The sequence below is a fragment of the Sciurus carolinensis genome, chromosome 16, assembly GCF_902686445.1.
Source record: "Sciurus carolinensis chromosome 16, mSciCar1.2, whole genome shotgun sequence".
Taxonomy (NCBI): Eukaryota; Metazoa; Chordata; class Mammalia; order Rodentia; family Sciuridae; genus Sciurus; species Sciurus carolinensis.
This window is the reverse complement of record NC_062228.1, coordinates 43717201-43744819: the sequence shown is the minus strand read 5'-3', so window position 1 is coordinate 43744819 and position 27619 is coordinate 43717201. Positions and strand designations below refer to the sequence as shown.

The 27619-nt window shown below is 42.3% G+C and overlaps 3 protein-coding genes and 1 non-coding gene across 13 annotated transcripts in view; 3 read left to right on the top strand and 1 right to left on the bottom strand.

Annotated features, from left to right (window-relative positions):
- Znf146 (zinc finger protein 146) overlaps positions 1-1401 on the bottom strand; it is a 16635-nt gene extending 15234 nt beyond the window's left edge. For 2 of the 8 annotated variants that reach the window (XM_047527630.1, XM_047527635.1), the window contains exon 1: positions 1266-1401. Coding sequence is in view for 1 of the 8 variants with exons in the window: in XM_047527637.1 (XP_047383593.1) it covers positions 812-1016 (205 nt within the window). In the remaining 7 variants the exon portion in view is untranslated. Of the gene's footprint in view, positions 1-811; positions 1025-1265 lie in introns of those variants that run through there. The other 6 variants (XM_047527629.1, XM_047527632.1, XM_047527634.1 and 3 more) reach the window with 4 other exon arrangements.
- Positions 1194-26175, top strand: Znf565 (zinc finger protein 565). 3 transcript variants are annotated; one of them, XM_047527560.1, is made up of 6 exons: positions 1194-1490; positions 6874-6942; positions 10543-10669; positions 11353-11448; positions 13190-13783; positions 25682-26175. In XM_047527560.1, exons 2-6 carry the CDS (start codon positions 6934-6936, stop codon positions 26173-26175), a joined length of 1320 nt encoding a protein of 439 aa, XP_047383516.1. In that variant the 5' UTR covers positions 1194-1490; positions 6874-6933. The 3 variants fall into 3 exon arrangements, with proteins under 3 accessions (XP_047383516.1, XP_047383515.1, XP_047383517.1); XM_047527559.1 differs by lacking the exon at positions 25682-26175 and having other exon boundaries at positions 13190-14946; XM_047527561.1 differs by lacking the exons at positions 10543-10669; positions 25682-26175 and having other exon boundaries at positions 13190-14946.
- Trnas-cga (transfer RNA serine (anticodon CGA)) lies at positions 8710-8783 on the top strand. The gene has a single exon. It is a non-coding gene; the product is annotated as a tRNA-Ser (tRNA).
- Positions 26166-27619, top strand: LOC124966433 (cytochrome c oxidase subunit 7A1, mitochondrial). Its single transcript, XM_047527691.1, has 4 exons — positions 26166-26215; positions 26836-26922; positions 27034-27118; positions 27498-27619. The coding sequence occupies exons 1-4, from the start codon at positions 26201-26203 to the stop codon at positions 27551-27553; spliced, it is 243 nt and encodes an 80-aa protein (XP_047383647.1). The 5' UTR covers positions 26166-26200; the 3' UTR covers positions 27554-27619.

Genomic DNA, 27619 nt, shown 5'->3' with positions numbered 1-27619 from the left:
TTAGGGGGCGGGTTCTAGCACAGCGGCAGAGCACTTGCCTAGGGTGAACGAGACTCTGGGTTTTATCACCAGCACCGCAGGGGGGGGGATTACTAGACAGAATTTGTTTTTCTCCATTATGACACAAAATTTATACATCCTACGAGCACGTCAATATGGACTCACGGATAAACACTGCAACAACTGAGTTTCTTCAATAAAGTAAGACAACTGTAGTTCACCTACAACCTTTGACGCCCTATTGCTGAGCCTTCTGCCCACTTCTACCCAAAGTGAAACGCTAGTCTAGGAATTTGCCTAGCGGTCCCATTAAAATACCCCAAAGATGAAGGGTTTTGAGAGTCACGAGGGGTTTAATAAGTCACGGCACCTTCCAATCGAAAAGAAATGCGTTTTCAGACAAAAATTCTTCTTAAATAATTCACTATTTAGCTCTCCCCCTTCCAACCTTCAAGTAAAATAGGGGTTCCAGGAAGACCGCAACGTTGTAGTCGTCAGCACTTTCGACACGGGAAGTTCGGCTCCGACATTACCTCAGTGCTGGTCTCCACATATCCTCCTGAGGCGCAACCACACACAATCGCACACCCAGTTTCACATTCACTCAACGATTCCCAACAACGGGTCAAACTTTGCGGTCAAACTCAGGGTCACACACGCTCGAACCCTCCTCAGAGGGCCCCACCTCCGCCTAACGCGTAGGCCAAAAGCTCTTAAACCCACTCTCAAATCCCGCGCCGCGCCCCGAAAGATCGGGAATCCTACCCTTCAACTTCCCCAACCCGACCGACCCAAAACGCCCAGATCCCACCTCCTATTTTGGCGCCACGTGGATGAAGACACCGTACTGACCCGCGGACAAAGACCAAAATGTCCACTCGGAGGGCCGCGCCTGCGCACTCCGAAGGCGAGCGAACACTCCCAGAAGTCTTCGCGACTCCGCCCGGAGAATGCGCGAACCAGGCCCAGACTACGTGATTACCTTGTATTACCAGCAACGCCGCTTTTCCGACCATGGACTACATTTCCCTTAAGGCATTGCTGTTCGATTCTCTCTCCCCTCCCCCCCCCCCCCCCCCTCTCTCTCTCTCTCTCTCTCTCTCTCTCTCTCTCTCTCTCTCTCCCCCCCCTCCCTCCCTCCCCCTCTCCCCCTCCCCCCCCTCTCTCTCCCCCCCCCCCCACACAACCTTGGCAGCCTTCTCCTGTGAATTTGGGGTTCTTCTGGTGAGTGGTCCTTTGTGGGACTCCTATGAACTCAAACTTACTGGGATGTCTGGAGTAGAGACTCCCTCCTTAATGCTTCCCGAGTGCAGTCTCAAAACGGGCCAAGCTGAAGCTCAGAAGTAAGAGGACTCCATCTTGTCCGTGGCTGGTCTGGCGCTGGACCACGTTTCCCAGAGTCCACAGCGGCCTGACGTTACGTCTTTCTTGACGTCGTGACGAGATCGTTAGCTCCATAAGGTCCCGGACGCGACCAGAGGAGACCGAAGGTGAGGGGTCTGGTAGTCCGGGGCGGGGCGGGGCGTGTCCGGAGCCTTGGGTCTGTGCGCGCAGGCGGGAGCGGGCCGAGAATGCGCGTTTTTGATTGTGTCTTTGTGGCTAGGTGACCGGGTGTGCCTGCCCCTGAGTTTGCAGTTGTCTTCGCCTGCCTCTAAGGTGTATGTTTGGTTGTTTTTGTATAACCATGTGTGATACTGCGTGTTGTGGTGCTGGATCCTTGTGACTGGGGGTGGTGATATGTGTGACCCTGTTGCGTGTATGTGCGTGTCTGCCTTGTTCATGGGTACTTGTGAATGACCGGTGAGGGTGTCGGGTTGTATGACACTGTGGCCATGTGTGGTAAAGTGTACAATTGTGTGCCGGTGACTTGGGTGACACTGTGTGTGTATCCCTGTTGTGTCCCTTAAAGGGGGTTGGGAGAGAGAGAAATGGTGACTGTGACAGTGTGTGCTACAGTGTATGTGGGTGTGGAGTGCCTTTGCTGGTGTGTGACTGAATGTCTCCCGAGTGAATGTTCTTATGACTGGGTGATGTAGAGTGCCATTGTTTGCACCCCCTGGAGTGGGTGTGTGATTTTTGACTATGTAGGGTATTTTAGGGTGTTGGTGTGGAGAGCCTGTGACTATAAAGGAGTGACTGTGTGTCACAGTTGTGAGTAGATTGTGTGGCTCTTTGTATCCTCTTTGTGTATGATTGTGATTGTGTATAAGGGTGTGTAAGTGTATGTCTTAAGAATAAAGGGTTGTTGTAACATAGGTCTGTAATCCCAGCGATTCCTGAGGCTGAGGCAGGAAGATCACAAATTTAAAGCCAGCCTCAGCAATTTAACAAGACCCTTTCTGAAAATAAAAAAATTTTAAAAAGGGCAGAGATGTGGCTCAGTGGTTAAGCGCCCCTAGTTCAATCCCTGGTATCAAAAAAAAAAAAAAAAAGAACGTGATGTATTGCTAGGTTGGTGGCACATGCCTGTAATCCCAATGGCTTAGGGGGCTGAAGCAGGAGGATGGCAAATTCAAGACCAGCCTTAGCAACTACGGAGGCCCTAAGCAACTTAGGGAAACCTTGTATCAAAATTTTAAAAAAGGGCTGGAGATATAGCTCAGTGATAAAGCAACTCTGGGTTCAATCCCAGACAAAAAGTGGATATATGGTTATGCTCTGACACCCCACCACCCACCCCCGGCGGAACCTGTGAAGTTAAAACATTCTGGCCCTGAAGCTGGGCACAGTAATGATTGCTTGTAATCCCGGAGACTGTTGGGATGCTGAAGCAGGAGAATGGCAAGTTCAAAGCCAGCCTCAACAACTAAGCGAGGCCCTAAGCGACTAAGACCATGTCCGAAAATAAAAAAATAAAAAGATTATGATTCTGAAAAAGCACTTCTGGATCCAATCCCTACTACAAAGAGAGAGAGAGAGACATTGTAACTGTAATGAATTCAGCTTTTAGGGTGACATTGGAATTGGTCTTCTTTGATCTCCTTCCCTGTGTAGTAGGGTGACCCTTCAAAATTATCCTCGTCACTCAAGATTCCTTTTTCTTAACCCTTTTCCATGAAAGGTGCTTAGAAAAGGAGGGAACATGCTATTGAACATACAAAAACCAAGCTCAAAGTGTATCAGGTTTTATTCTCCTTTCCCTGAAACTCTTGTTTTTCAGGGCATGCCTTTCTTTCCTTCTTCTGAAACTTCTTGGACAGAACCACCCTCTCATACCCACTACCAGCAAAGTGGCCTGCTTTCCAGTGTTCGCCCTAGGAGTAATTTATTTGGTGCTCTGAAGATGGACTTAAAAGATTTCCCTGTTTCCTGCATATCTAATATTTATTTAAATTTTGTTCTTTTTATTTTGAATTAGTTTTAGATTTAAACATGTTACAAAAAGAGAATTTCCATATACTCTTAAGCCAACTTCTCCACATGCTACCATTTTATATAATTTCAGGGCATATCCCTGCCTTTTAAATTTTTCTCTACTGCATTATTTCCATCAATATGAAACAAGCTATAATTTCCACCAAATTCAAAAGAAACAATCCCTTCTGGATCCCGTATCCATCTTTAGCTCCATTTCTACATGTGTTTCAACAAAATTCTTTCAAAGGGTTGATTGTTCTATCATCGCTTCCTTTCCTTCCATTTTCTTGAACCCATTCCAACCAAGCTTTTGTGTCACTCCAAAGAATCACTTTTGTCTAATTACAGAGACCAAGATTTCTAATGTTCTCTCTAATGTCAAACCCCATGGACAATTCTCATTCCTCATCTTACTTAGCCTATGAGTAGCAATTGACTATTGTTCTCACCTTCCTTGTTGGTATACTTTCTTCACTGGGCTTCCTTACAAGTTTCTGTATTTTTCCTGCAACTCCACTAGTACTTCCTTTTCACATTTCTTAAAAAATATTTTTAATTGTAGCTGGACATAATAACTTCATTTTATTTATTTTTCTTTGTGGTGCTGAAAATCGAACCCAGTGCCTCCCACATGCTAAGCAAGCACTCTACCGCTGAACCACAAACCCAGCCCCTTCGTACTTCTTTAGAGCCCCCAGATTCTGGTCTTGGTTTTTTCCCTTACCTTTAATTATTCTGTAGGTGATTCTATCTAGTCTCAGAACTTTAAATACCATTTGTACAACAATAATTCCCAGTTTTGTATTTCCAGTTTGGGACTTTCTCTTGAAGTCCAGAATCAAATGTCTCATGCGTATTTGACATTTTTCCACATTGGGTATATAATAACCATCTCAAGTGCTGAGGTCTAAAACAACCCATAATTGGTCCATACAAAGCTACTCTTCCCACATCCTTCTCCTTGTTAAAAAGTGAGACCCTCATACTTTAATTTGCTCAAGCCATAAATCTTGGAATCATCTTGGCATCTTTGTTGTTTTTTTCTTTTCTACATAAAAATAAGCAAATCCTGTCATCTGCCTTTAGAATCCTAACAGTCTCATCACCTCCCCCATCACCACCCTAATGCAGGCCACCCTTGCCCCTTGCCTGGATTACTGTAGTTTTCTTCTCACTGGTCTCCCTGCTTGCCCCCTTGTCCCCTGTGGCCCATGTTCCATGAATGAGCTTTTAAATTTTAAAACAAATTATGCCGTTCATTGGCTTTAGAAGTTTCAGTGACTTCCTATCTTAAGAATAAAACCAGAGTTCTAACAGTTGCCTCCAAATAGTTGTCTCCAAATTCTATGTGATCAGGTCAGCTTCTGACCCTGTCTCTCTCAGACACTTCATTCTGGCCACTCCTGTCCTCTTCCTCTTTATTGATCAAAAAAAGCCTGCTCCTGCCTTAAGAATTTTGAAAATGTTCTCCTGGGAATGCATTGCCCCAAACCCCCAATAATTTGCATTCTTTACTCACTTCATGTGAGCTGTACATACATATGACTTTCCCAGTAAAAAGCCTGAAATCACCCTCCATTCTTCCAAAGCTCCCTATCACCTTGTTCTTTGTTTTTCTCCAGAGAAATTCTGCCACCTGGCATACAAATAGGAATATCAATACCAATATATCAATATTTATTGATTTTCTTTTCCCATTAGATTGCAAGATTTTCCAGGACAAGGACTTGATTTATTATCTTTCTCATGTCTACAACCATGCTAGTTGAGGGTAGGAGCTCAGTACATAAGAAAAAATAGTTGACTCCTCTTTCTCTGCCTCTATATCTAATCAGATCTCAAAGCCTGTTGATTTTGCCTCCTGTTTACACTTTGAATTCCACCTCCTTCTACTTCTTGTTTCTACTGCCATTGTCCTAGGTCAGACCCTCTTTGCTTGAAAAAGTATTACCACGTCTCAGTTGGTCTTTCAATTCCCAGTTTTATTCCTTTCCAATGAAATAATGTGGCCATATTGATCCTGTTACTTCCCTTTTTAGATTCTTCAGCTGCCTTCCATTTCATTAGTGAGTGTACACCTAACCTTTACATGTGCAAACCATATTGGTCATCTGTAGCCTCTAAACACTGTAGAAACTGCTAATTGCAGTGGTGAAACTTATTGGTCCTTACCCTCATAGCTAGTTCATTCATGCACCTTTGTTTACCCCACCCATGTCATTTCCAGTATTATCTGCCTCTAGATTCTAGAGCTAATTAAATAAAGTAAAATGTTGAGTTCCTCAGTCATACTGGCTGCATTTCAAATACTCAGTAACACAGTGGTTTGTGGCTACTGTATTTACAACTCTGACATAAACATTTATACCATCACAGGAAGTGCTGTTGGATAGTCCTGGCTTTTCCCCAAACTACAGAAGTCATTGTGCGTTATTTTATGCTCTACAAACATACCTTGTACTTTTGGTCCACTGTTTTCACCACAGTCCCTTACTAAGTACACAATGTTTTCTGTCCCTTTTCTATTTAACTTCTGATATTTTTAGAACCTGATTCATATCCTCATCTTACAGGATATTTTCCTTGACACTCCCCGCCACACACATTGATTAAAGTAGACATCTTATGAGCAGCCCCAGCCATGGGAAGTTTCTTGTTCCCCTAATTAGAATCACTCTTAATACCTTAAAATACTCTCATTACTTGCCATTCACAGGCTCCAGACTTAGCCACTGTCAGCCCTCACAGTCAGTGAGGAATTAATGTTCTACAGGAAGGCAATAGAGAGGACTTAGCGGAAATGAGTGCTTGACCAAGAAGCTTCTAAAAATAGAGTTTCCACTGAGTTCAGTACTCCAGATATGTAGGTATGTGTGTAAGATCCCTGTATTGCTGTCGTTTTCTTGCTCCATGTCTGATGAATCCAGCTGAGACTGGAAACCCTGACAGAGCCTACGATGGGTGAAGTAGCCCCATTTTTTCTTGGAAGAAGGAAGTAGAGTCATTAATATACCAAAAGATTTTGCCTTTGAGCCTAGAGAAGCTTGGAATACCTTATTTAGGGATGTCTTTTTCTCAAGGTTTATCTTACACTGATGTTTTATACTCCTAGTCTAATGGTGCTGTGCTCATCCTTAGAGGGTAAAATGGGTAAGTCTGAGTTATTATCTTCCTGGCTGCAGGTGAAAACTTCTAGGCCCTATCCATTGTTCAGGTTAGCGTTAACTAGATGTGAACTGTCTCAGCTAGAATCTCTCCTATGGATGTGCCTGGGTTCTATGGAATACATCTGCCTGAAAACTATCTTGCTGCTTTTGGATTTCCTAGTGTTTAAAAGGGAATTGGTTTTATTAACTCTATAGCTCTTGATGTTCTTGTTTGTGTGGTGGGAGGGCAGGGGAAGCAGAACAGGGACAGTGGAAGTACCGTCATTTTAAGCTCATCTATTTGTCAGTGCTGAGGCAAGCTCCATTTATCACAGATTTACTCTTTCTCTTTCTGTTGCGCTTTTTCAAGACTCTTAATTGTCCAGGAGAAAACTCCAGATAAACCAAAGATCAAACAGTTCTAAAAGCCATGGCCCAGGTAAGTTGAAATTTGTTTTATCCTTGGGGTAGTTTCTTCCCTCCAGATCATATGAACATTTGTATTCTTATCCTGAAACATCTCTGTAACTTGTTCACAGTTCTTCCATCCCAGGGAACAAGTAATGATACTCCATTTCCCTTTGTGGCCCTCTCTTCTCCAGTAATGCTTTCACCAAAGCACCAATGGAGTAGAAATGTCTTCTCTTGAGAGAAAGATGACAGAGTCTCCTTATCATACCACTGTCTAGTGGGGCCAAAGAGGATGAGTTTGATCTTTTCCCTTGACATGGGTGGTTTCCTTCTTATATTTTGAATGTAACTCCACCTTAAAAAAAATTATAAAATACTTCATACTATCAAAGAATAATACAGCTGGACACAGTGGTACACATCTGTAATCCCAGTGGCTTGGGAGGCTGAGGCAGGAGGATTGCAAGTTCAAAGCCAGCCTCAGCAACTTAGAGAGACCCTGGGCAACTTAGCAAGACCCTGTCTCAAAATAAAAAACAAAAATGATTAGGGATGTGGCTCAGTGGTAGGCACCCCTGGTTCAATCCCCAGTACCAAAAATCAAACAAACCAAAAAGAATACAGGACTGGGGTTTGTGGCTCAGTGGTAGAGTGCTTGCCTAGCACTTGTGAGGCACTGGGTTCCATCCTCAGCACCACATAAAAATAAATAAGTAGAAAAAAGGTATTGTGTCCATGTACAACTAAAAATATTTTTTAAAAAATGCATACACAAACATGTCTATAGCATATATAGGGCATAAAGAATAATGAAATGAGGACCTGGGGTTGTAGCTCAGTGATAGAGTATTTGCCTCGCATGTGTGAGGCACTGGGTTTGATCCTCAGCACCACATAAAAATAAATAAGTAAATAAAATAAAGATATTTTTAAAAGAATAATGAAATGAGTCCTTATATAGTCATCACTAAGATTAATACACCATCTAAGTAACCTACATTTCTTTCCCTAAGTCCATTACCATTCCTGCAAATGGTAATGACTACTTTTTTTTTTTTTTTTTTTTTTTTGGTGGTGCTGGGGATTGAACCCAGGATTTTGTGCATGCAAGGTAAACACTCTACCAACCAAGCCATACTCCCAACCCGGTAATGACTATTTTTAATTTTATGCTAATCAGTCCTTTGATTTCTCTAATAGTTTTTCTATATGTTTACAAACTAATCAATATACTATTGGGTTTTCTGTGTTTACATTTGATGTAAAGTTGTCATACTCTCTGTATTTTTATGACTAGATTTTTTTCACTCAACACAGTATATTTTCAAATCATTCATGTTAAATTGTGTAGCCCTAAATCAGTGGTACTCAAAGTGTAGTACAGGAAGGACTTGAGACCCTTTCAGGAAGTCTTCAGGTCAAAATGATTTTTTGTAATAATAATAGCACATTATTTGCCTTTATCACTGACATTCTCTAATAGATGTATAGAGGAGTTTCTCAGAGGCTACATGATCAGTGTTATCCCAACAGACTAAATGCAGAAGCAGATATAAAAATCCAGCTGTCATATTAGTGACTAGCTGAGCAGTGCTGCTTACCTACCTTGGGTGAGGCCTGGGTTCCATAGCACTTGGGGGGTAAGGGGACGAAAAAAAAGAAAGAAAATGCAACTCTCATTTATTCAGCCAGTCATTAAAGAGAGTTACAAAAAAATAAATAAATAAATACTAGGGAGGATGTGGAGAAAAAGGAACCTTATATACTGTTGTTAGAAATGTAAATTAGGGTGGGCTGGGGATATAGCTCAGTTGGTAGAGTGTTTGCCTCGAAAGCACAAGGCCCTGGGTTCAATCCCCAGTACTGCAAAAAAAAGAAGAAAAAAAAAGAAATGTAAATTAGGGGGCTGGGGTTGTGGCTCAGTGGTAGAGTGCTTGCCTAATGTGTGAGGCACTGGGTTCGATCCTCAGCACCACATATAAATAAATGAATAAAATAAAGGTCTATCAAAATCTAAAAAAAAAATTTAAAAAAATGTAATTAGTACAACCACTATGAAAAGCAGTAGTTCCTCAAAAAATTAAAAATAGAATTACTGTATGATCCAGATATACCACACCTGGGTATATATACCACAGGAAATAAAGTCAGCATACAAAATAAATACCTGTATACCCATGTTTATTGTGGCACTGTTCACATTAGCTGAGATATGGAATCTGCCTAGTGCCCATCAATAGATAATTGAACTAATATATGGTGTATATACACTATGGACTATTATTTAGCCATAATGAAAAATGAAATCATGTCATTTGCAGGAAAAGGGATGGAACTAGAAGATATTATGCTAAGCAAAATAAACCAGACACAGAAAGACATTATTGCATGTTTTCTCTCTTATGTGGAAAATGTCAAAACAAAACAAAAAACCAAAAATTACCTGAAAATAGAAGAGGGATGGGAACCCCACGGGACAGAGGGGCGATTAAGAAAGGGTAGTAGGACTGGGGAGATAGCTCAGTTGGTAGAGTGTAAGCACAAGGCCCTGGGTTCAATCCCCAGCACCACAAAAAAAAAAAAAAAAAAAAAAAGGGTAGTAGGAAAGCAGACATGTTGTAAAATAAATATAGTTTCCTAAAGTAATTTCACTTAGTAAAGTGTTTTTTTTAGTCCTTTTCTAAATACAAGTAAGAGCACTTTTGAAATAAATCCAATATTTTTCTCATTCCTCTGGAAATTTTACATAAAAATTTCTGACATGTTGGTAAGTTCTAAATTGCAAAATAATAAATACTTTATTTTTATACCAAAAAATAAGGGTAGTGGGGAAGGTGAATATGATCAAAGTATAATATATTCATGTATGGAATCTGTCCATTTGTACAGTTAATGTATGCTAATAATTAAAATAAGTAATTTTTAAAGATATTTTTCTTTAGTTGTCAGTGGATCTTTTATTTTATTTATATGTGGTGCTGAGAATCAAACCCAGGGCCTCACACATGCCACGCAGGCACTCTACCACTGAACCACAACTCCAGTCCCAAATAAGTAACTTTTTTAAGTTACAAAAGTGTTAAACAGCCAGGTACAGTGGCACACACCTGTAATCCCACTGACTAGGGAGGCTGAGGCAGGAGGATTGAGAGTTCAAAGCCAGCCTCAGCAATTTAATGACACCCTAAGCAACTTAGCAAGACCCTGTCTCTAAAAGCAAAAAGAGGGCTCAGAATGTGGCTCATACAGTTGTGTGCCACTGTGCCCGGCCTAAAGTATTTAGGTACTAAAGTATTTGTGGATTAAGTAGTATAATGTTTGATATGTGGGATTTACCTCAGACCAGGGATAAAAGATGGAAGGAAGGGCAAAGGGTATAGTTCAGTGGTAGAATGCTTGCCAGGCATGTGTTGGGCCCTGGGTGTGATTCCCAGCACTGCAAAAAATAAAAATAAAAAAGAAAGACAGAAGAGAAGAGAGAAAGATAAGGTAGAGCACCTCTGGGTTCAATCCCCAGTACTGCCAAAATTTTTTGTTATTGTCAAAGCAATGCATTTTGAAATTTTTCTTAATAAAAATGGAAAAGAGTCCTTTCATTTACTAGTAAGGCATGGATTTATTGTTTCAGGGGTTGGTGACATTCAGGGATGTGATCATAGAGTTCTCTCAGGAAGAATGGAAATGCCTCGAACCTGCCCAGAGAGACTTGTACAGGGATGTGACTTTGGAGAACTTCAGTCATTTGGTCTCACTAGGTAAGGCTAATGTATCACACAGGGACAGACAGGAAATAAGACTCCCAGAGACTACAGCAGTGGGACTTGACTGTTTCCACTTCTGGCCCAAAGAAGTGAACAGAGGAAACAGTGCCACTGGAGATGGTAAGAACTAAAACCACAAGAGAAAGGCCCAGCCAGCAGCAACTGTAACTGTCTCCAGAACTCCTAGGTCAGAGGAGGGAGGGAGAGAGCTAAGAAGTATCTTGTACTCAGCCTTCTACCCACTGACCTATTGATGCTTTCCATCTGCCAGCCCCATGGGAAATCACAGGGTAGGGGAGATAGTCCTTACAAGCAGGCTGTGTGGGGCACAGGGCCTGGCACAGAGCAGGAAGTGGATGGGAGGGGAAGGAAAGGATTAATGGAGTATAATGACCATGGATGTCTAGTCCAAACAATGCAGAACTAGCCTTCTGGAATTTCTGGTCTTCTTATTGTGAATTTTTACAAGTTTCTGACTGAATTTCTTTTCCATTTTCCCAAGATAATTATTCGTGCTTTGTGGAATTGGAAATGTGTCCACTATTCTCCCATCCTTTGGACAACCTTCACACCTTCTTCCTTACAACTTCAATTCCATAGTAACAGAGGCACTGGTTTTGAATTTTGGAACAGAATCATCTTGCCCTTTTTTTTTTTTTTTTTTTTTCTGTAAACAGGACTTTCCATTTCTAAACCTGATGTCATCTCCTTATTGGAGCAAGGGAAAGAGCCATGGTTACTTGCAAATGATGTGACAGGACCATGGTACCCAGGTGAGCAAGGGCTAATCTAGTGGCAGAGGTCATAGGGATTATAGCCCAGTGGGTGAGGCAACCGATGACTGTAACTTGAGTTATTGTTAGAAAACTCTCAAAGCCCTGCTGCAGAATAAAGTCCTTGGATATGAAGATGTGAAGAGCAAAGACCTTGTCAGCCTTAGCTAAAGGAACTTTTCCCTCTCTGTTCAGTTCCTCTGTTCTTTCTTCTTCCATTTCCTTCCATTCCAAAAAGGAATGTGCACTTTTCTTCCCTCGTGGCTGCCTTTTTACCTGTACTTTAGATCCTTTTTTTTGCAAGTGTCTTTATGTCTTAGAAAAACTTGTTTTCTTAAAACTGCTTCTCAGGCTGGCGAGATAGCTCAGCTGGAAGGCCCTGAGTTCGATCCCCAGTACCAGAAAAAAAAAAAAAAAACTGCTTCTCATTGTAGGGCTTAGTGGCACATGCCTGTAATCCCAGCAACTAGGGAGGCTGAGGCAAGAGGATTTCAAATTTGATGGAAGCTTGGGCAACATAATGAACCCTACCTTCTCAAAAACAAACAAAAAACCACAAACAATAAAATAGAACTGCCTTCTCTATTTAAAATGTCCGTGATAGGCAAATTCTCAGAGTGATTCCCAGGGCTGAAGAGAATAGAATGAGGAGTGACTGCTTAATGGGCGTGGGGTTTGTACTTGAGGTGATGAAATGTTCTCAAACTCGGTAGAGGAATGTGCTACAAACCACTGTTGTGCATTTCAAGAACATTTAAATGGGGGCTGGGGCTATAGCTCAGTGGTAGAGCACTTGCCTAGTATGCATAAGACCCAGGGTTCAATTCCCAGCACTGGAAGAAACAAATGTCTAAATGGGAAACTTTATATTATGTGAATTTTACCTCAGTTGAATATATAGAAAGATGCCAGATGCAGTAATGCATACCTATAATCTCAGCAAAGGGAGAGGCTTGGGCAGGAGGATCACAAATTCCAGGCCAGCCTCAGCAATTTAGCAAGGGCTGTCTCAAAATAAAAAATAAAAAGAGCTGAGAATGTAACTCAGTGGTAAAGCACCATGGGTTCAATCTCCAGTACTGGGGAAAATATATGTATAAATAACATATATAGATAGAAGCCAGGCATGATGGCACACACTGATCCCAGCAGCTCAGTGCTGAAACAAGAGGATCACAAGTTCTAGACCAACCTCAGTGACTTAAAAAGTACTGTGGATTTGGCTCAATGGTAAAGCACCCCTGGATTCAATTCCCAGGACCAATAAATCAATAAGTAAATAGATAAATACGCACATACACATGCACACACCTTGGCCCTACTCCTGCAGATTTTAATTCAGTTCTGGGGTGATGCTTGAACATTTATATTATAAAAGGACTTCCTGAATGAGTCTGATCCATATCAGAGTTGAGAACCCTGGCTTAGTGTTTTCTTGCTCCCTTCTGGCACCATATGAGCTTTTATCAAGTTTGTGCTTTCCTTTGCTTTTTAGAAATTGCTTAGTAAGGGCTGGGGATGTGACTCAAAGGTAGAGTGCTTGCCTAACGTGTGCAAGGCCCCAAGTTCAATCCCAGCACTACAAAAAGAAAGAAAGTAAGAAAGACATTGCTTAATAATTGACTCTTATACATCATTTACTTTTTACCGTTATTATTTTCATTTGTCTTCCTATTTTACTATAGAATTTTATTTCCCATAGAAGAGAGAAGTTTACATTTACTTTTCTCTTATTTTTCAGACTTGAAGTCCAGGTGTGAGACATTTCCACAAAAAGATATTTTTGAAATAAAGTCATTCAATTGGGAGGTCATGGAAAGCCTTAAATATTGTGATCTTCAGGGCTCCGGTTTTAAAGATGACTGGGAATGCAAAGGGCAGTTTGAGAGAGAACAAGTAAATCAGGAATGTTATTTCAAGCAAGTAGAAATCGCCTATGAAAACATCTCCACTTTGGAGCATCCCACATCTCTCACTCTACCTCAGCGCAGTGGGACCAGTAAGAAACTGATTGAATGTAATGAATGTGGGAAGGCATTTGGCCGGGGCTCACACCTTATTCAACATCAGAAAACTCATACTGGTGAAAAACCCTTTGAATGTAAGGAATGTGGGAAGGCCTTTAGTCGGGCCTCACACCTTGTTCAGCATCAGAGAATTCACACAGGTGAGAAACCTTATGACTGCAAGGAATGTGGGAAAGCCTTTGGTCGTACTTCAGAACTTATTCTACATCAGAGACTTCATACTGGTGTGAAACCCTATGAATGTAACCAATGTGGAAAAACTTTTAGGCAACATTCACAACTTATTCTGCATCAAAGAACTCATACAGGTGAGAAACCCTATGTATGTAAAGACTGCGGGAAGGCTTTTATTCGTGGCTCACAACTAACTGTTCATCGGAGAATCCATACAGGTGCTAGACCCTATCAGTGTAAAGAATGTGGGAAGGCATTTAGACAGCATTCACAGCTGACCGTTCATCAGCGTATCCACACTGGGGAGAAACCCTATGAGTGTAAGGAATGTGGAAAGGGCTTTATCCATAGCTCAGAAGTTACTCGACATCAAAGAATTCATTCTGGGGAGAAACCCTATGAATGTAAGGAATGCGGGAAGGCATTCAGACAGCATGCACAGCTTACTCGACATCAGAGAGTTCATACTGGAGACAGACCCTATGAATGTAAGGACTGCGGCAAGGCTTTTAGTCGCAGTTCTTACCTTATTCAACATCAAAGAATTCATACAGGTGACAAGCCCTATGAATGTAAGGAATGTGGGAAAGCTTTTATTCGTGTTTCACAGCTGACTCACCATCAGCGAATTCACACTTGTGAGAAACCCTATGAATGCAGGGAATGTGGAATGGCCTTCATTCGCAGTTCACAACTTACTGAACACCAGAGAATTCATCCTGGCATCAAGCCTTACGAATGTAGAGAATGTGGGCAGGCCTTTGTTCTTGGCTCACAGCTCATTGAACACTACCGAATTCATACTGGTTAGAGTGTTAGGGATGCAGAAAGATTCTGTGTGGAATTCACACCTGGCTCAGTATTAGGTAATTTTTAATGTAATTAAAGACTTGATTTGTCACTTTCATTATGGAATATCAGAGAACTCATACCAGAAGAAAATTCAATAAATGTGGGAATTCTTTTTGCCTCACTCACTGTTTATTAAATATCAGAGAAGCTGTGCTTAAAAAGAAAAGGTTAATATGAATGTAGAAAAGCCTTCTGTTACTATTCAAAACTATGTTAAACTTCTGAGATTTCCAAATAGAAAGTGACTGAATTAGAATATTTTGTGGCTGGGCACAGTGGAGCAAGCCTATAGTCTCAGCTACTCACAAGGATAAGGCAGAAGGATCTCTTGAATCCAAGAGTTGGAGACCAACCTCAGCAACATAGCAAGACCACACCTCCAAAAAAAAAAAAAAGATTTTTGTGAATGTGCCTTTTGTCTTTTGTCATGGCACAGATCTTACTTGACATGGTCATAATTCCACTGATTACTGACAGTGTAGGATTGGGGAAATTGTGCAATCTCTCTGTCCCTTATTTTTTTTTTTTAATTTAAATGGTGATAATTATACCTACCTAATAGAGCTTTCGTGGGGACTAAATCAGATATTTTATATAAGGTCTTGAGTATCTGGCATATTTATGTGCTCAATAAATATTAGCTATTGTTATTAATTTTATTATCAGCTAGTCACAGTGGTATACACCTGTAATCCCAGAGATGCAGGAGGCTGAGACAGGAGGATCACAAGTTCGAGACCAACCTACCTCAGCAACTTGGCGTGGGAGGCCCTAAGCAACTTAGTGAGAACTTGTCTCAAAAAATAAATAAATAAATAAATAAATAAAGGACTGGGAATGTGGCTTAGTGCTTAAATGCCCCTGGGTTCAATCCCCAGTACCAAAAAAAAAAAAAAATTATTTTCATGTTATTGTTAAGGAGTTCACCAAAGGAGGTCTTTATCAACTTATCAAAAGCATTTATAATCACTTGTTATGATAATTCTGAAAAAGATTAACAAAATTATAATTGTCACAAGATGGTCTTCATTCAAAAGGTTAGAAAGTCAGATTAGCCAGGCCGAGTGGCTCACCTTTGCAATTCCAAGGACTCCAAAGGCTGAGGCAGAAGGATGCAAATTCAAAGTCAGCCTGGGCAATTTACCAAGATCTTGGCTTAAAAAGGGCTGGAGATGTAGCTAAGTGGTAGCGTGCTTGCCTGGCATGTACCATGCCGCAGGTTCAATCCCTAGTACTGTAAAATTAATTAATTTTTTAAAAATAGAAAAAAAATCTGAAGGTTGTTTATTTTACCATGTAATAAGAGACTATTTACAAGTGTGATCTAGGAAAAATAATGAATAGGCAGGGGGTGAAGTCTTTTAAAATACTAAAAATATTAAGTATGAATATTCTAATTATTTGATAATGTATTTGAAAATCCTGAGAGAATCAATTTTTACAATATCAAGTTGGTTCAAGAAGATGTGCAATGCCAGAATAAACAAATGATTCTAAACAGGGGGCAGACAGATGTGGGTGTTGGGAACACCAGGCTAAGGGAATAATTCTATAAAATGGGTCACTGTGTTGACCCCCACATGCTCTTTTTCCAAGAAGCAATTTACCTGTAGCCTGCCTGGCTTAAACGGACAGGATATGTCACATTCCTCAGCAAACTACCTGTTATCTGCAGGAGAAATGCAGGCCAGAAATAATGTCAAGAGGAACCCAAGTTACCCTGAAGGAGGAGACTTTTGTGACTTTTCACACACCAGATTAGAAACTCGGGGAGATAAGGATAATTCCTCCTAACCATAAAATCTGTAAGAATTATGGTTAAGAATCCAATTAGAGGGGCTGTGGCTGTGGCTCAGTGGCAGAGCACTTACCTGGCATGTGTGAGGCCCTGGGTTCGAACCTCAGAACCACATAAAAATAAAGTTAAAAAAAAAAAAGAATCCAATTAGAACCAGTCCACATGGGCCAAGGTGACCGAGAGTTGTCATGGCAGTGAGAAGTTGGAAGTCTGATTTCATCCAGCTGTCAGTCAAAAGTCAAGAGGTAGACGTGGGCAGGATTCTAGAAATTTCTCTTAAGATCTCCAATAAAACTGGACTACAGGTAAGGCACACTGTCCCTCTCCTCTTTCAGAGAACCGACTCTCTTTGACAAGTGTCCCCTTTCCCTTTTCCTATCCTTTCAATAAACTCATGCCTGTTACTGATCCAGAAACTCAGGGAGATAAGGATAATTCCTCCTACTCATAAAATTTGTAAGAATTTATGGTTAAGAATCCAATTAGAGGGCTGGGGATATAGCTCAGTTGGTAGAGTGCTTGCCTCGCATGCCCCAGGCCCTGGGTTCAATCCCCAGCACCACTAAAAAAAAAATCCAATTAGAACTGTCAGCATGGGCCAAGATGATCTAGAGTTGTAATGGCAATGGGGAAAAAGTCTGCTCAGAGTAACATATCTGAAATCCTTCTGACTTCACTATAAGAATCTGTGGTGGCAGGGCTGTGGGTTATAGGGGGTGTCTTCAAACTACCTCAGTTTCTCAGAAGCCCCAAAACCCTGTAACAAGGGGACATAAACATCATTCAAGACCCCTTCCCTTTAAACAAAATGTTTTAGGAGCTAGGGATGTAGTTCAGTGGTAGAGTGCTTGACTAGCATGTGGCCCAGGCTTCAATTTTTTTTTTACCTACAAAATGTTCAAGAAGCTGGGCACAGTCATGCACACTGCAATCCCAGCAACTGGGAGCTGAGACAGGAGCATCACAAGTTCAAGGATAGCCCCAGCAATTTAGCGGGATCCTCAGCAACTCACTAAAACGCTGTCTCAAAATAAAAAATAGAAAAGGACTGGGGGGTGTAGGTCAGTGGTAAAGTGCCACTGGGTTCAATCCCTAGTACCAAAAGAAAAGGGAACTTCAAGAAACAGATAATCCCTAAGAAAAACCTCCCAGTTCATTTTCAAAACTGAAAAAAGTTCCAGTTAAGGACCAGGGAGAACAACTCCATATACTACAGTTCCCAAAAAACAAATTATTGATCACTTGTCATTTGTGAAGATAAATAAATTCCTACTTACTTAATCTCATACTCTTAAAAATAAGGAACTAGAGCCTTGCATGGTGACCCATGCCTATAATCCCAGCGGCTCTAGAGGCTGAGGCAGGAGGATCATGAGTTCAAAGCCAGCCTCAGCAACTTAGTGAGGCCCTAAGCAAGTCAGTGAGACCCTGTCTCTAAATAAAATATACAAAAGGGTGTTAAATACCCTTGAGTTCAATTCCCAGTACCAAAAAAAAAAAAAAAAAAAAAAATCTAATCTTGAATGTCTAGAATTTCATCTGCTTCTGTTTTATGTTTTCAGAATTTTGACATTATAACTCCAGAAAAATCACAATAACGAGGAAAGCTGCACATGGTGGTGCACACCTATAATCCCAGCGACTTGGGAGGCTGAGGCAGGAGGATCGTGAGTTCAAAGCCAACCTCAGCAAAAGTGAGGCACTAAGCAACTCAGTGAGATCCTGTCTCTAAATAAAATACAAAATAGGACTGGGGATGTGACTCAGTGGCCAAGTGCCCCCGAGTTCAGTCCCCTGTACCAAAAATAAAAAGGAAAAGATTCTTGATTTAACCCCAGTGACATCTGGATCAAGGTGTATGAGTGAACCTTAGTATACCAGCCATCTTGTCAGTCATCCTGCATGTTCAGTAAAACACCTGCATTTTATGCACATGCCACTGAATACAAAGGATTAGGAAGCAGTGTTCTATATGTCTCGTGTGTGTGTGTGTGTGTGTGTGTGTGTGTGTGTGTGTGTGTGTGTTTGTATCATGGATCAAACCCAGGGATGCTTAACCACTGAGCCACATCCCCAGCTCTTTTTATATTTTATTTTGAGAGAGGGTCTCACTAAGTTGCTGAAACTGGCTTTGTACTCATGATCCTCCCACCTCAGCCTTCTGAACCACTGGGATTACACTGTGCCCAGCATAAGTGAATCTTGATACTCTCTTTACCCCTTTCCCACTCAGTTACCCTTTATTTTTATTTATTTATTTATTTATTTATTTATTTATTTATTTAGTGGTGCTGGGGATTGAACCCAGGGCCTTGTGCTTGCAAGGCAAGCACTCTACCAACTGAGCTATCTCCCCAGCCCCAGTTACCCTTTATTGAACAATCACTGAGAGGACTTGTATGTATGCCCTGATTTTTAAATTTCATAAACATAGACATACACATAACATGCTCTATTAAAAAAAATTTATACAATGGTAGCAAATTTTTATACATTATTATATCTACTGAAAAATTAGTTTTGCTTAGATTTTTTGGTTTTGTTTGGTTTGGTACTGAGGATGGAACCCAGGGGTGTGTTACCACTGAGCTACAACCCCAGTCTTTTTCATTTTTTATTGAGACAGGGTCTCACTAAATTGCTGAGGCTGGACTAGAACTTACCATCCGCTGCTTTAGCCTCCCATATAGCTGGGATTGTAGGCATGAGTCACCATGCCCAGCTCCTTATCCATCCATCTTCAAGTGTGTATCATATTAATACATACATAGCTGTTGCTTCATTCTTTTTTTGGTGGGTGCGGGGTGGTGCTGGGAATGGAACGCAGGGTCTTGTGCATGCCAAGTGCACACTGTCACACTGAGCTACATTCCCTGCTCCACTTCATTCCTTATAACAACTGCTTAGTATTCCACTATGTGTTTTATAATTTATTTAACCCTATTAACTTAGGCTTTTTTCATGTGTTGCTCTTCCAAACAATCTTAAACATTTTCCTTGCACATAAAGGATTTGTTCTAGTGGTATATCTTTAAGATAAATTTCTAGAACCTGCTATTTCCCACAAAATGTTCTAAATTCACCTTGTTCATTTCCTGCCTCCCACTTTGATGTAACCATTTTCCAAGGAATTCTCTTTCCTTTTGGTACTTTTCCAAATGGTATTTGGAAACTACAAACAGGTTGGAAGGGATGCTTCATGCTCCTGGTTGACCTTTTATAAATTTCCTATTTCCTTGGTTTTGAATATATATAAAATTTTCCTGGAAGGTCACCTAAGAAACAACATAGAGTGCTGCTCTGGAAACAAACTCAAAGGTTCCCATGGGGAAGAAGTCCCTGTTTTCCTTTATGAATTTTAATCATATGAATTTGTGGTCCATTCAGCAACTAGATGATTAAAAGTTTAAAAATTTGGGCTGGGGATATAGCTCAGTTGGTAGAGTGCTTGCCTCACAAGTACAAGACCCTGGGTTCAATCCCCAGCACCGCAAAAAAAAAAAAAGTTTTAAAAATTTGCCGAACACAGTGGTGCTCATCAGTAATCCCAGAGACTTGGAAGACAGGCAGGAGAATCACAAATTCAAGGCCAGCCTCAGCACTTAGACTGCCTCAAAATAAAAATAAGTAAAACTAAAAGGAATGGGGATGTAACTCAGTGGTAAGGCACTCTGGATTCAATCTCCTGCACCACAAACAGAAAATTTAAAGAATTCAAAAAGCAAATCTTCAGACATAATCGAAAAGGATTAGTTATGGTAAGGTCCAGCGGGCCAGGCAGTTGTTCTACACTGTACCACAAGATGGCAGAAGAGAGACACCAAAGCTAGGTTCTGGGTTCTGGAAGGCTGCATGACTTTCTGCTGGTTTCTCACGCATGATCTTCTGTGACTGTGGCAGATCTAAACCATCTCTAGATTCCTGACCTACAGAAACTGTGAAATAATATTGTTTTGAGCTGCTACATTTTGTGTTAATTTGTTACTGGGTATACTATACATCATAACATAGGATCAAAAATTTTTTGAATACGTATTTATAAAATATAACACAGTGTAATCCTAGCAACTAGGGAGGCTGAGGCAGGAGAATCGCAAGTTCAAACCAACCTCAGCAATATAGTGAGGCCCTAAGCAACTGAGCAAGATCCTGTCTCAAAAAATAATGTTGACATTTGGTCTTTATGGTGGTAGTGTTGGGAGATCAAGTCTTAAGGGTTAAGAGGGATTAGTAGCCTGGCGTGGGAGTACACATGGTAATCCTAACTTCTCAGGGGCTCAGGCACGAGGTTCGCAAGCTCAAGGCCATCTTAGGCATTTTAATGAGACCCTGTTTCAAAATAAAAATAAAAAGGGCTGAGGATATAGCTTAGTGGTAGAGCACTTCTCTAGCAGGCAGGTCCTGAGTTCCATCCCCAGCACCACAAAAAAAAAAAAAAAAAAAAAAAAAAAGAAAGAAAGAAAAAAGGAATTAATGTCTTTGTCCCAGGAGTGGATTGGTCATCTTGAGAAAGGATTGAAATAAAGCAAGACTGCCCCTTGTGCCTTTTCTCTCCCATGTGCTCACCTCCTCTTCTACCCTTCTGCCATGTTATGACACAGCACAGGCCTCCCCAGAAGTCAAGCAGTTGGGTGGTATCAGGTTCTTGAACTTCCCACCCTCTAGGACCATGAGCCAAGTAAAATTATACTCTTTATAAATTACCTGGTATTAGGTATTTTGTTACAACAACAGAAACTGGACTAAGTCACCAACCTTTAGTTTTTTTGCTTTTTGTTTTTTGGGTTGTGTGTGTGTGTGTGTGTGTGTGTGTGTGTGCGCGCGCCAGGCATTGAACTCAGGGGCACTAACCACTGAGCAACATCCCCAGCCATTTTTGGTATTTTATTTAGAGACAGGGTCTCACTGAGTTACTTAGAGCCTCACTAAATTGCTGAGGCAGGCTTTGAACTCACAGATCCTCCTGTCTCAGCTGCACAAGCCATTAGGATTACAGACGTGCACCGCCGTGCCTGGCTCTTAGATTTCTATTTTTTTCCCCACAATGTTGATGCTTCAGGAACACATTATAAAGAACAGATGGGTGAGTAGGCCCATGTGCAGCCATTCACTGGGAATGCCCAGAAATATCTTCGAGATGGCTAGAAGCTAAAAGAAGCACTGAGATCTTACTTACTTACTTATTTACTTTATTTACTCAGTATTGTGCATTGAACCCAGGGGCACTCTACCACTGAGCCACAGTCCTTTTTATTTTGAGACTGGGTCTTGTCAAGTGATGTGTGATGTGTGACAGTGAGTCATCATCTGCTTCCTTTACAGCCACACTGTCTTGAGGCAGGAGGATCACAAGTTCAAAGCCAGCCTCAGCAATTTAGTGAGGCCCTAAGCAACTCAGTGAGACCCTATCTCAAAATAAAAAATAAAAAGGGCTGAGGATGCTGGATCTGTGGTGCAGGCCTGTAATCCCAGTGGCTCAGGAGGTGGAGGCAGGAGGATTGAGAGTTCAAAGCCAGCCTCAGCAACAGCAAGGCCCTAAGCATTTCAGTGAGACCCTGTCTCTAAATAAAATACAAAATAGGGCTGGGGATGTGGTTCAGTGGTCCAGTGCCCCGGATTCAATCCCTAGTAAATGCCCTCTGCAAAAGTGTGATCCTCCTGCCTCAGCCTCAGCCCCCCTGAGTAGCTGGGATTACAGGTGTGCACCTCTGTGCCCAGCTATGTCCTACTTTATTAAAGGAGGTGGGAGTGGGAGGGCATGGGGGAAGGACAGATAGTGAACTGAGACAGACATTATTACCCTATGTTCATGTATAATTACACAAATGGTGTGAATCTACATTATGTAAAACCATAGTAATGAAAAGTTGTACCCCATTTGTGTACAAATGAATCAAAAAGCAGTCTGTTTAAAAAAAAAAAAAAAAAAAAAAAAAAAGGTGGGAGTGATCCAGTCAGAGAACATTTGGATTATGTTCCCTTTAACAAATATTTATCAAGTTTGCCCATATGCCAGGTGCTGTGGGCACAATGGAGTCTAAAGTCACCATATAGATAGGGGCCATTCATAGAGCATAGTGGGAAAGTGTATGCTTACCATGCTCAATCCCCAGCACTTAAATAACAAAATAAAATAATATAGATATGTAGAGCAACCACACTACCTTCCAGGGTGAACTTAGTTCTTGGGGGTGGAGGCTAGGTAGGTGGAAGGTGTCACTCGGTAGGGCTTATTTGTTCAGATTCTTGCCTCTACTTATAGGGCAGGACAACTCTGAAATGAGGATTGTGACCTAATTTCAGGCAAGATTAGTCAGAGAATTCTTTATGACCAGGCTTCATACAGAAAGAGGCTAGGGGAGGAGAAATGTCAGCGTGACCTTTCTGCTCCTGCAATTTTCTCAATTGCCAAGGTGCCTTATTGTAGGACATTGTATTCTGAGCCCCAACACTTGATTCCCATCTCTTACCTGGAATGAGGGGTACATTTTTCATTCAATATTTTCCCTAAACCAAAACCTAACACTGATAATTACTTTTTTGGCGGGGCGTGGTACTGGGTATTGACCTCAGGGGCATTCAGCCACTGAGCCACATCTGCAGCTCTATTTTGAATTTTATTTACAGACAGGGTCTCACTGAGTTGCTTAGCGCCTTGCTAAGGCTGGCTTTTGAACTCTCGATCCTCCTGTCTCAGCCTCCCAAGCTACTGGGATTACAGGTGTGCACCACAGCACCCCAGCTAACACTGATATTTAGACAAAGCCACAGTGAGTTGTTTCAGCCTCGAGAATGGGCTGTATTTAACTTAATAAAAGTTGATGTCCTAGTTTCCAGTATGGTTCCATTCAGGGGAAATATTTTGTTTGTTGTTTGTGGTACTGAGAACCCAGCCTTTTTGATTTTGAGACAGTGTAACTAAGTTGCACAGGCTGGCCTGGAACTAAGATAGAAATTGGAGAATAAAGGGAAAGATGCTGAGTCTCAAAGGAAGTGCCCATAACCACTGATAATCCTGAAAACACCCATGAACAGTTAAAACTCCTGAGCAACATGCCCTTTGCCCCTGCCCTGTTAGGAGAGGGCAATGCACAGTGTAGAATAAAAGTGACCCAAAACTATGTAGCTCCACCTCTAATCCAGCCCCTAGCAACCATCACTATAAACATTAACACCCCACATCAACAGTTGCTTTCTCTTGCTCTGGAGATAGCCCAGCATACTCCCTTGAATTGTATCGACTTTCCTAATAAACCCCTAAAGGACTGGTGCTGCTGAAATTCTTTTCCAATAAGTATGCCATGACCCTGTTGGTCCTGAGTCAAGTTCCCTTTTCTCTCTGGGAACTCTGTTGACCCTTCTTCAGAGACATGTCTTCTCCCATGAAAGAACTTGCCAGGCTCCTGCCTCACTCTCCTAAGATTCTGGATTTACGTGTATGCACCACCACACCTGCTCAAGGGGCATTTGAACTACACATTATTTTCACCTTAGGCATTGACTTTTAGAATCTACCCCACCACCCCCCACAGGCCTATAATCCCAGCAATTTGGTAGGCAGAGGCAGGAGGATGGCAAATTCGAGGCCAGATTCAGCAATTCAGCAAGACCCTGTCTCAAAATAAAAATTAAAAAAGGACTGGGGATGTGGCTTATTGGTTAAGCATTCCTGGGTTCAATCCCTGGTACAAACAAATAAAAAGAAAAGAAAAAAATTAGGGAGAGGGCAGGGGGAAGGAAAGATGGTGGAATAGACAAACATTCATTGCATGAATGGTGTGACTCTACAATGTGTACAACCAGAGATGAAAAGTTATACTCCATTTGTGTACAATGAATCAAAATGCATTCTGCTTTCATGTTTAACTAAATAGAACAAACAATAAAAAAGAAAAAAAAAAATGAGGAGGCAGTTGTCCCCTGGTAAATAAACCACTCCAAGGTTTGATTCTTTCAAGGTTTGGGGCTTCACTGCTTTTGACATGGAGATATTGTTACACACATCCTGGCACCTGTGGGTTATTCTAGGCACCTTGTTCAGGCTGTAACCATGGTCCTCTTGTGAGATAAGAGAAGTTTTACTACTGAACATGGTGGCACATGCAAGTAACACCAGGAGGGAGGCTGAGGCAGTGACTCAGGGAAGTTAAGTTGCAAGTTTGAGGCCAGCACTTAGTAGTTTAGTGAGACACTTAAAAATAAAAAGGGCTGGGGATGTAGTTCAGAGGTAAAGCACCCCTGGGTTCAATCCCCAGTACTAGAAAAAAAAAAGAGAAATTTTATTACCCTTTGGTTCACAAATAATCCAGAAGGTCATACATGGATCAATCATTTCTTCTACAAATTCCCAGGGATCCTGTAACTCAGATGCTCAGAAGTCTTTCTCCCTGAAGTACCCAGACTCCCACTGCCCACCCACCCCTCCAATTGCCAACTGTCTGCTCCCCTGCCTGTGCTCAGGAGGGTAATATATTTAAATAATGATATTGGGATTTGCTTTAAAATATATCAGTTAGCGTGGTACAGTGGCCACTTGGGAGACTAAAGCAGGAGGATCGCAAGTTCCAGGCCAGGCTTGGCCACTCAGTGAGACCCCGTTTCAAAATAAAAAAGAAATTGGGGATGTAGCTCAGTAGTAGAGTGCACCTGTATTCAATCCTCAGTACAAAAAAGAAAAAAAATTTCCTTGATAAAACAAAAATCAAACAAGTATAAAAATATTTGGGGGCTGGAGATATAGCTCAGTTCATAGAGTGCTTACCTGTCAAGCACAAGGCCCTGGGTTCAACCCCCAGCACTGCAAAAAAAAAAAAAAAAAAAAAAAAAAAAAAAAAAAATTGGGCACCCACCTGTAACCCCAGTTACTGGCAATGCTGAGGCAGGAGAATCACAGGTTCAAAGACAGGCAGTACAATTTAAGAAGACCCTGTTTTCTTAAAAATATAAAATACGAAAAAGGACTGGGGATGTAGTGTGGTGGTAGAATGCTTGAGTATATGTCTGGTATATGTGATCTCCTGGGTTCAATTCCCAGCAGGAATTTTTTTTTTTTGGGGGGGGGGGCGGTGAGGCTGGAGGTATACAGCTCAGATGGTGGTGGAGCAATTGCCCAGCATGATGCAATAGACCCTGGACTCCATCTTCAGCACCACCAAATAAAAAAAAGAAAAAAAAAGTATATATATTTATATATATGTATATACATGTATACACACACACAATATATATATATATATATACATATATACATACATATATATATTGTGTGTAGGGAGGTATACATGTTCATATACATACATATACACGTGTATATACATACATATGTATACACACGTACATACTTTAGCGCTAAAAATAATGGTCATTTTTTTTTTCTCTGCAGTTCCTGTGTTGGCTCAGTTATGCTCTCGTATCTCATATGAGCTCATTTACAAGATCCTGACTTTCCCTCGTGTTACAAATACGGAAACTAAAGCTCTGAGGTGCAATCACTATATCAACCATGGAGTGGAGCTCCTACCCCGGTTTTTCAGTGCCCTCACTTGCTCTTCAATAACCAACTTTGTAGGCAAAGAATCCAAACTTGCGTCCCTGGCACGACTTTCCTCTCCAATTGGACCAACAGAAACATATGGATGCTACTACCACCGCGCGGGCAGGCTGAAATGTCTTCTCTGCGTGCCCCTTGGAAATCCGATTTGCTGGGCTCCCCACCCGGCAGCCCAGCCTGGGCGGAGGTCACATCCTCTCAGCCGTCAAGCTCGGGGCGGAGGCCGTGTCCCCAGCCAGCTGTCCTGCCGCGAGCGCGGCGGGCGTGGCTTGGGATTCCCCGGGAAGGGAGGGCACTGTGTGTCCTTGGGCGGAGAGGGGAGGTGACTCCAGCAGAAGAGGAGGACGCAGAATGAGGGCCTTGCGGGTGAGGGCCCCCACGGACTGGGCCAGAAACCCCAACCCAGAAGCCCTGGCCATAACACAAGACTCCTTAAACATCCCAGGATCTGGGGCCTTGGAACGTGAGCCCCCTTCAGGGTCTGGGACCCTCCTCCAAAACCCAAGCTTCTGAGGCAACCAGGACCGCTAACATGGTCCAGAGCCCCGGATTTAAACCTCCTTCATTCAGGGTTCCCTTTCCATCACTGAAACCCCTACCACTACTTGGGACTTCTTAGGCCACCTAGAAACTCCCAGGGAACCTAGTCTTGATATTGCCAGGACACAGTTTCCTCCCATGAATCTAGGAACCCCCACCCTCATTCTCAGGACTTGGACTTCCAGAACAGAAGGCCCCTTTTTGAGTCCTCTTGATCTCCAGGACCGTCTAGACAGCCTTCTAACCTTCAAGCCTTCCTCTCTAGGTACTAAGATTCTTCTAGGCCTTTCTTGATAGGCCCCTCCTTCCCTGCCCTCACTGGTAGTTGAATCTTGCTTTCAGGACCATTGCCAGGGATAGGACGGTCCTCAAGTTCATGCCTCACCAGCCCCATGTAGGGACGACCCTTCAGGTGCCTCCAACCCATCTACCTGCTGTACCCGCAGGTCTCCCAGGCGTTGATTCGCTCCTTCAGCTCAACCGCCAGTCACCGCTTTCAGAACCGAGTGCCCGAGAAACAGAAACTCTTCCAGGTATGTGGGGTGGGGGAAGAACCAGGGCAGCAGGCAGGGTCTCTGAGCCAGGCGAGGGGTTGAGGTCAGTGTGGCAGCCAGCATCCTTTCTCATCCCTCACTCCCACTCAGGCGGACAATGACCTCCCTGTACACTTGAAGGGCGGGGGAACAGACAACCTCTTATACCGACTGACTATGGCGCTGACTCTGGGGGGTGAGTGCAGGCTTGCTGGTCCTGATCTGCATGTGGAAGAGGGGGCTGGTTCCCGCTGGCATTTGGGGAGAGGACTTTGCTAGAGTCTGGGCTGGGGATTGGCAGTCTGGGAAGGCACTGAGTCCTCAGCTGGCCAAGTTTGGTGGATGGGACTGGAGTCAAGGTTGGCACTTAGAAAGGATGCTACCTGGGGTCCTGATCAAGGCCTGTAGGATGGGAGGTGGGGTTCCATCAGGGGTTCTGTTTGGAAAGGGAGCTGACATCTGAACTGAACTGGGATCTAGGATGGTGCTGGGAAACCAGAAGGGCTTAAAAGTGGGAGATGAGGTCTGGAAGGGAAATTAGGGCCTCATTCTGTACCCCCACTCTCCCATCCCAGGCACTGTCTACAGCTTGTACTGCCTTGGCTGGGCCTCCTTCCCCCACAAGAAGTAAGATCAAGAAGCTTGGAGGACCTAGGGGACTTGAACAAACATCAATAAATTGACTTCTTGGAACCCA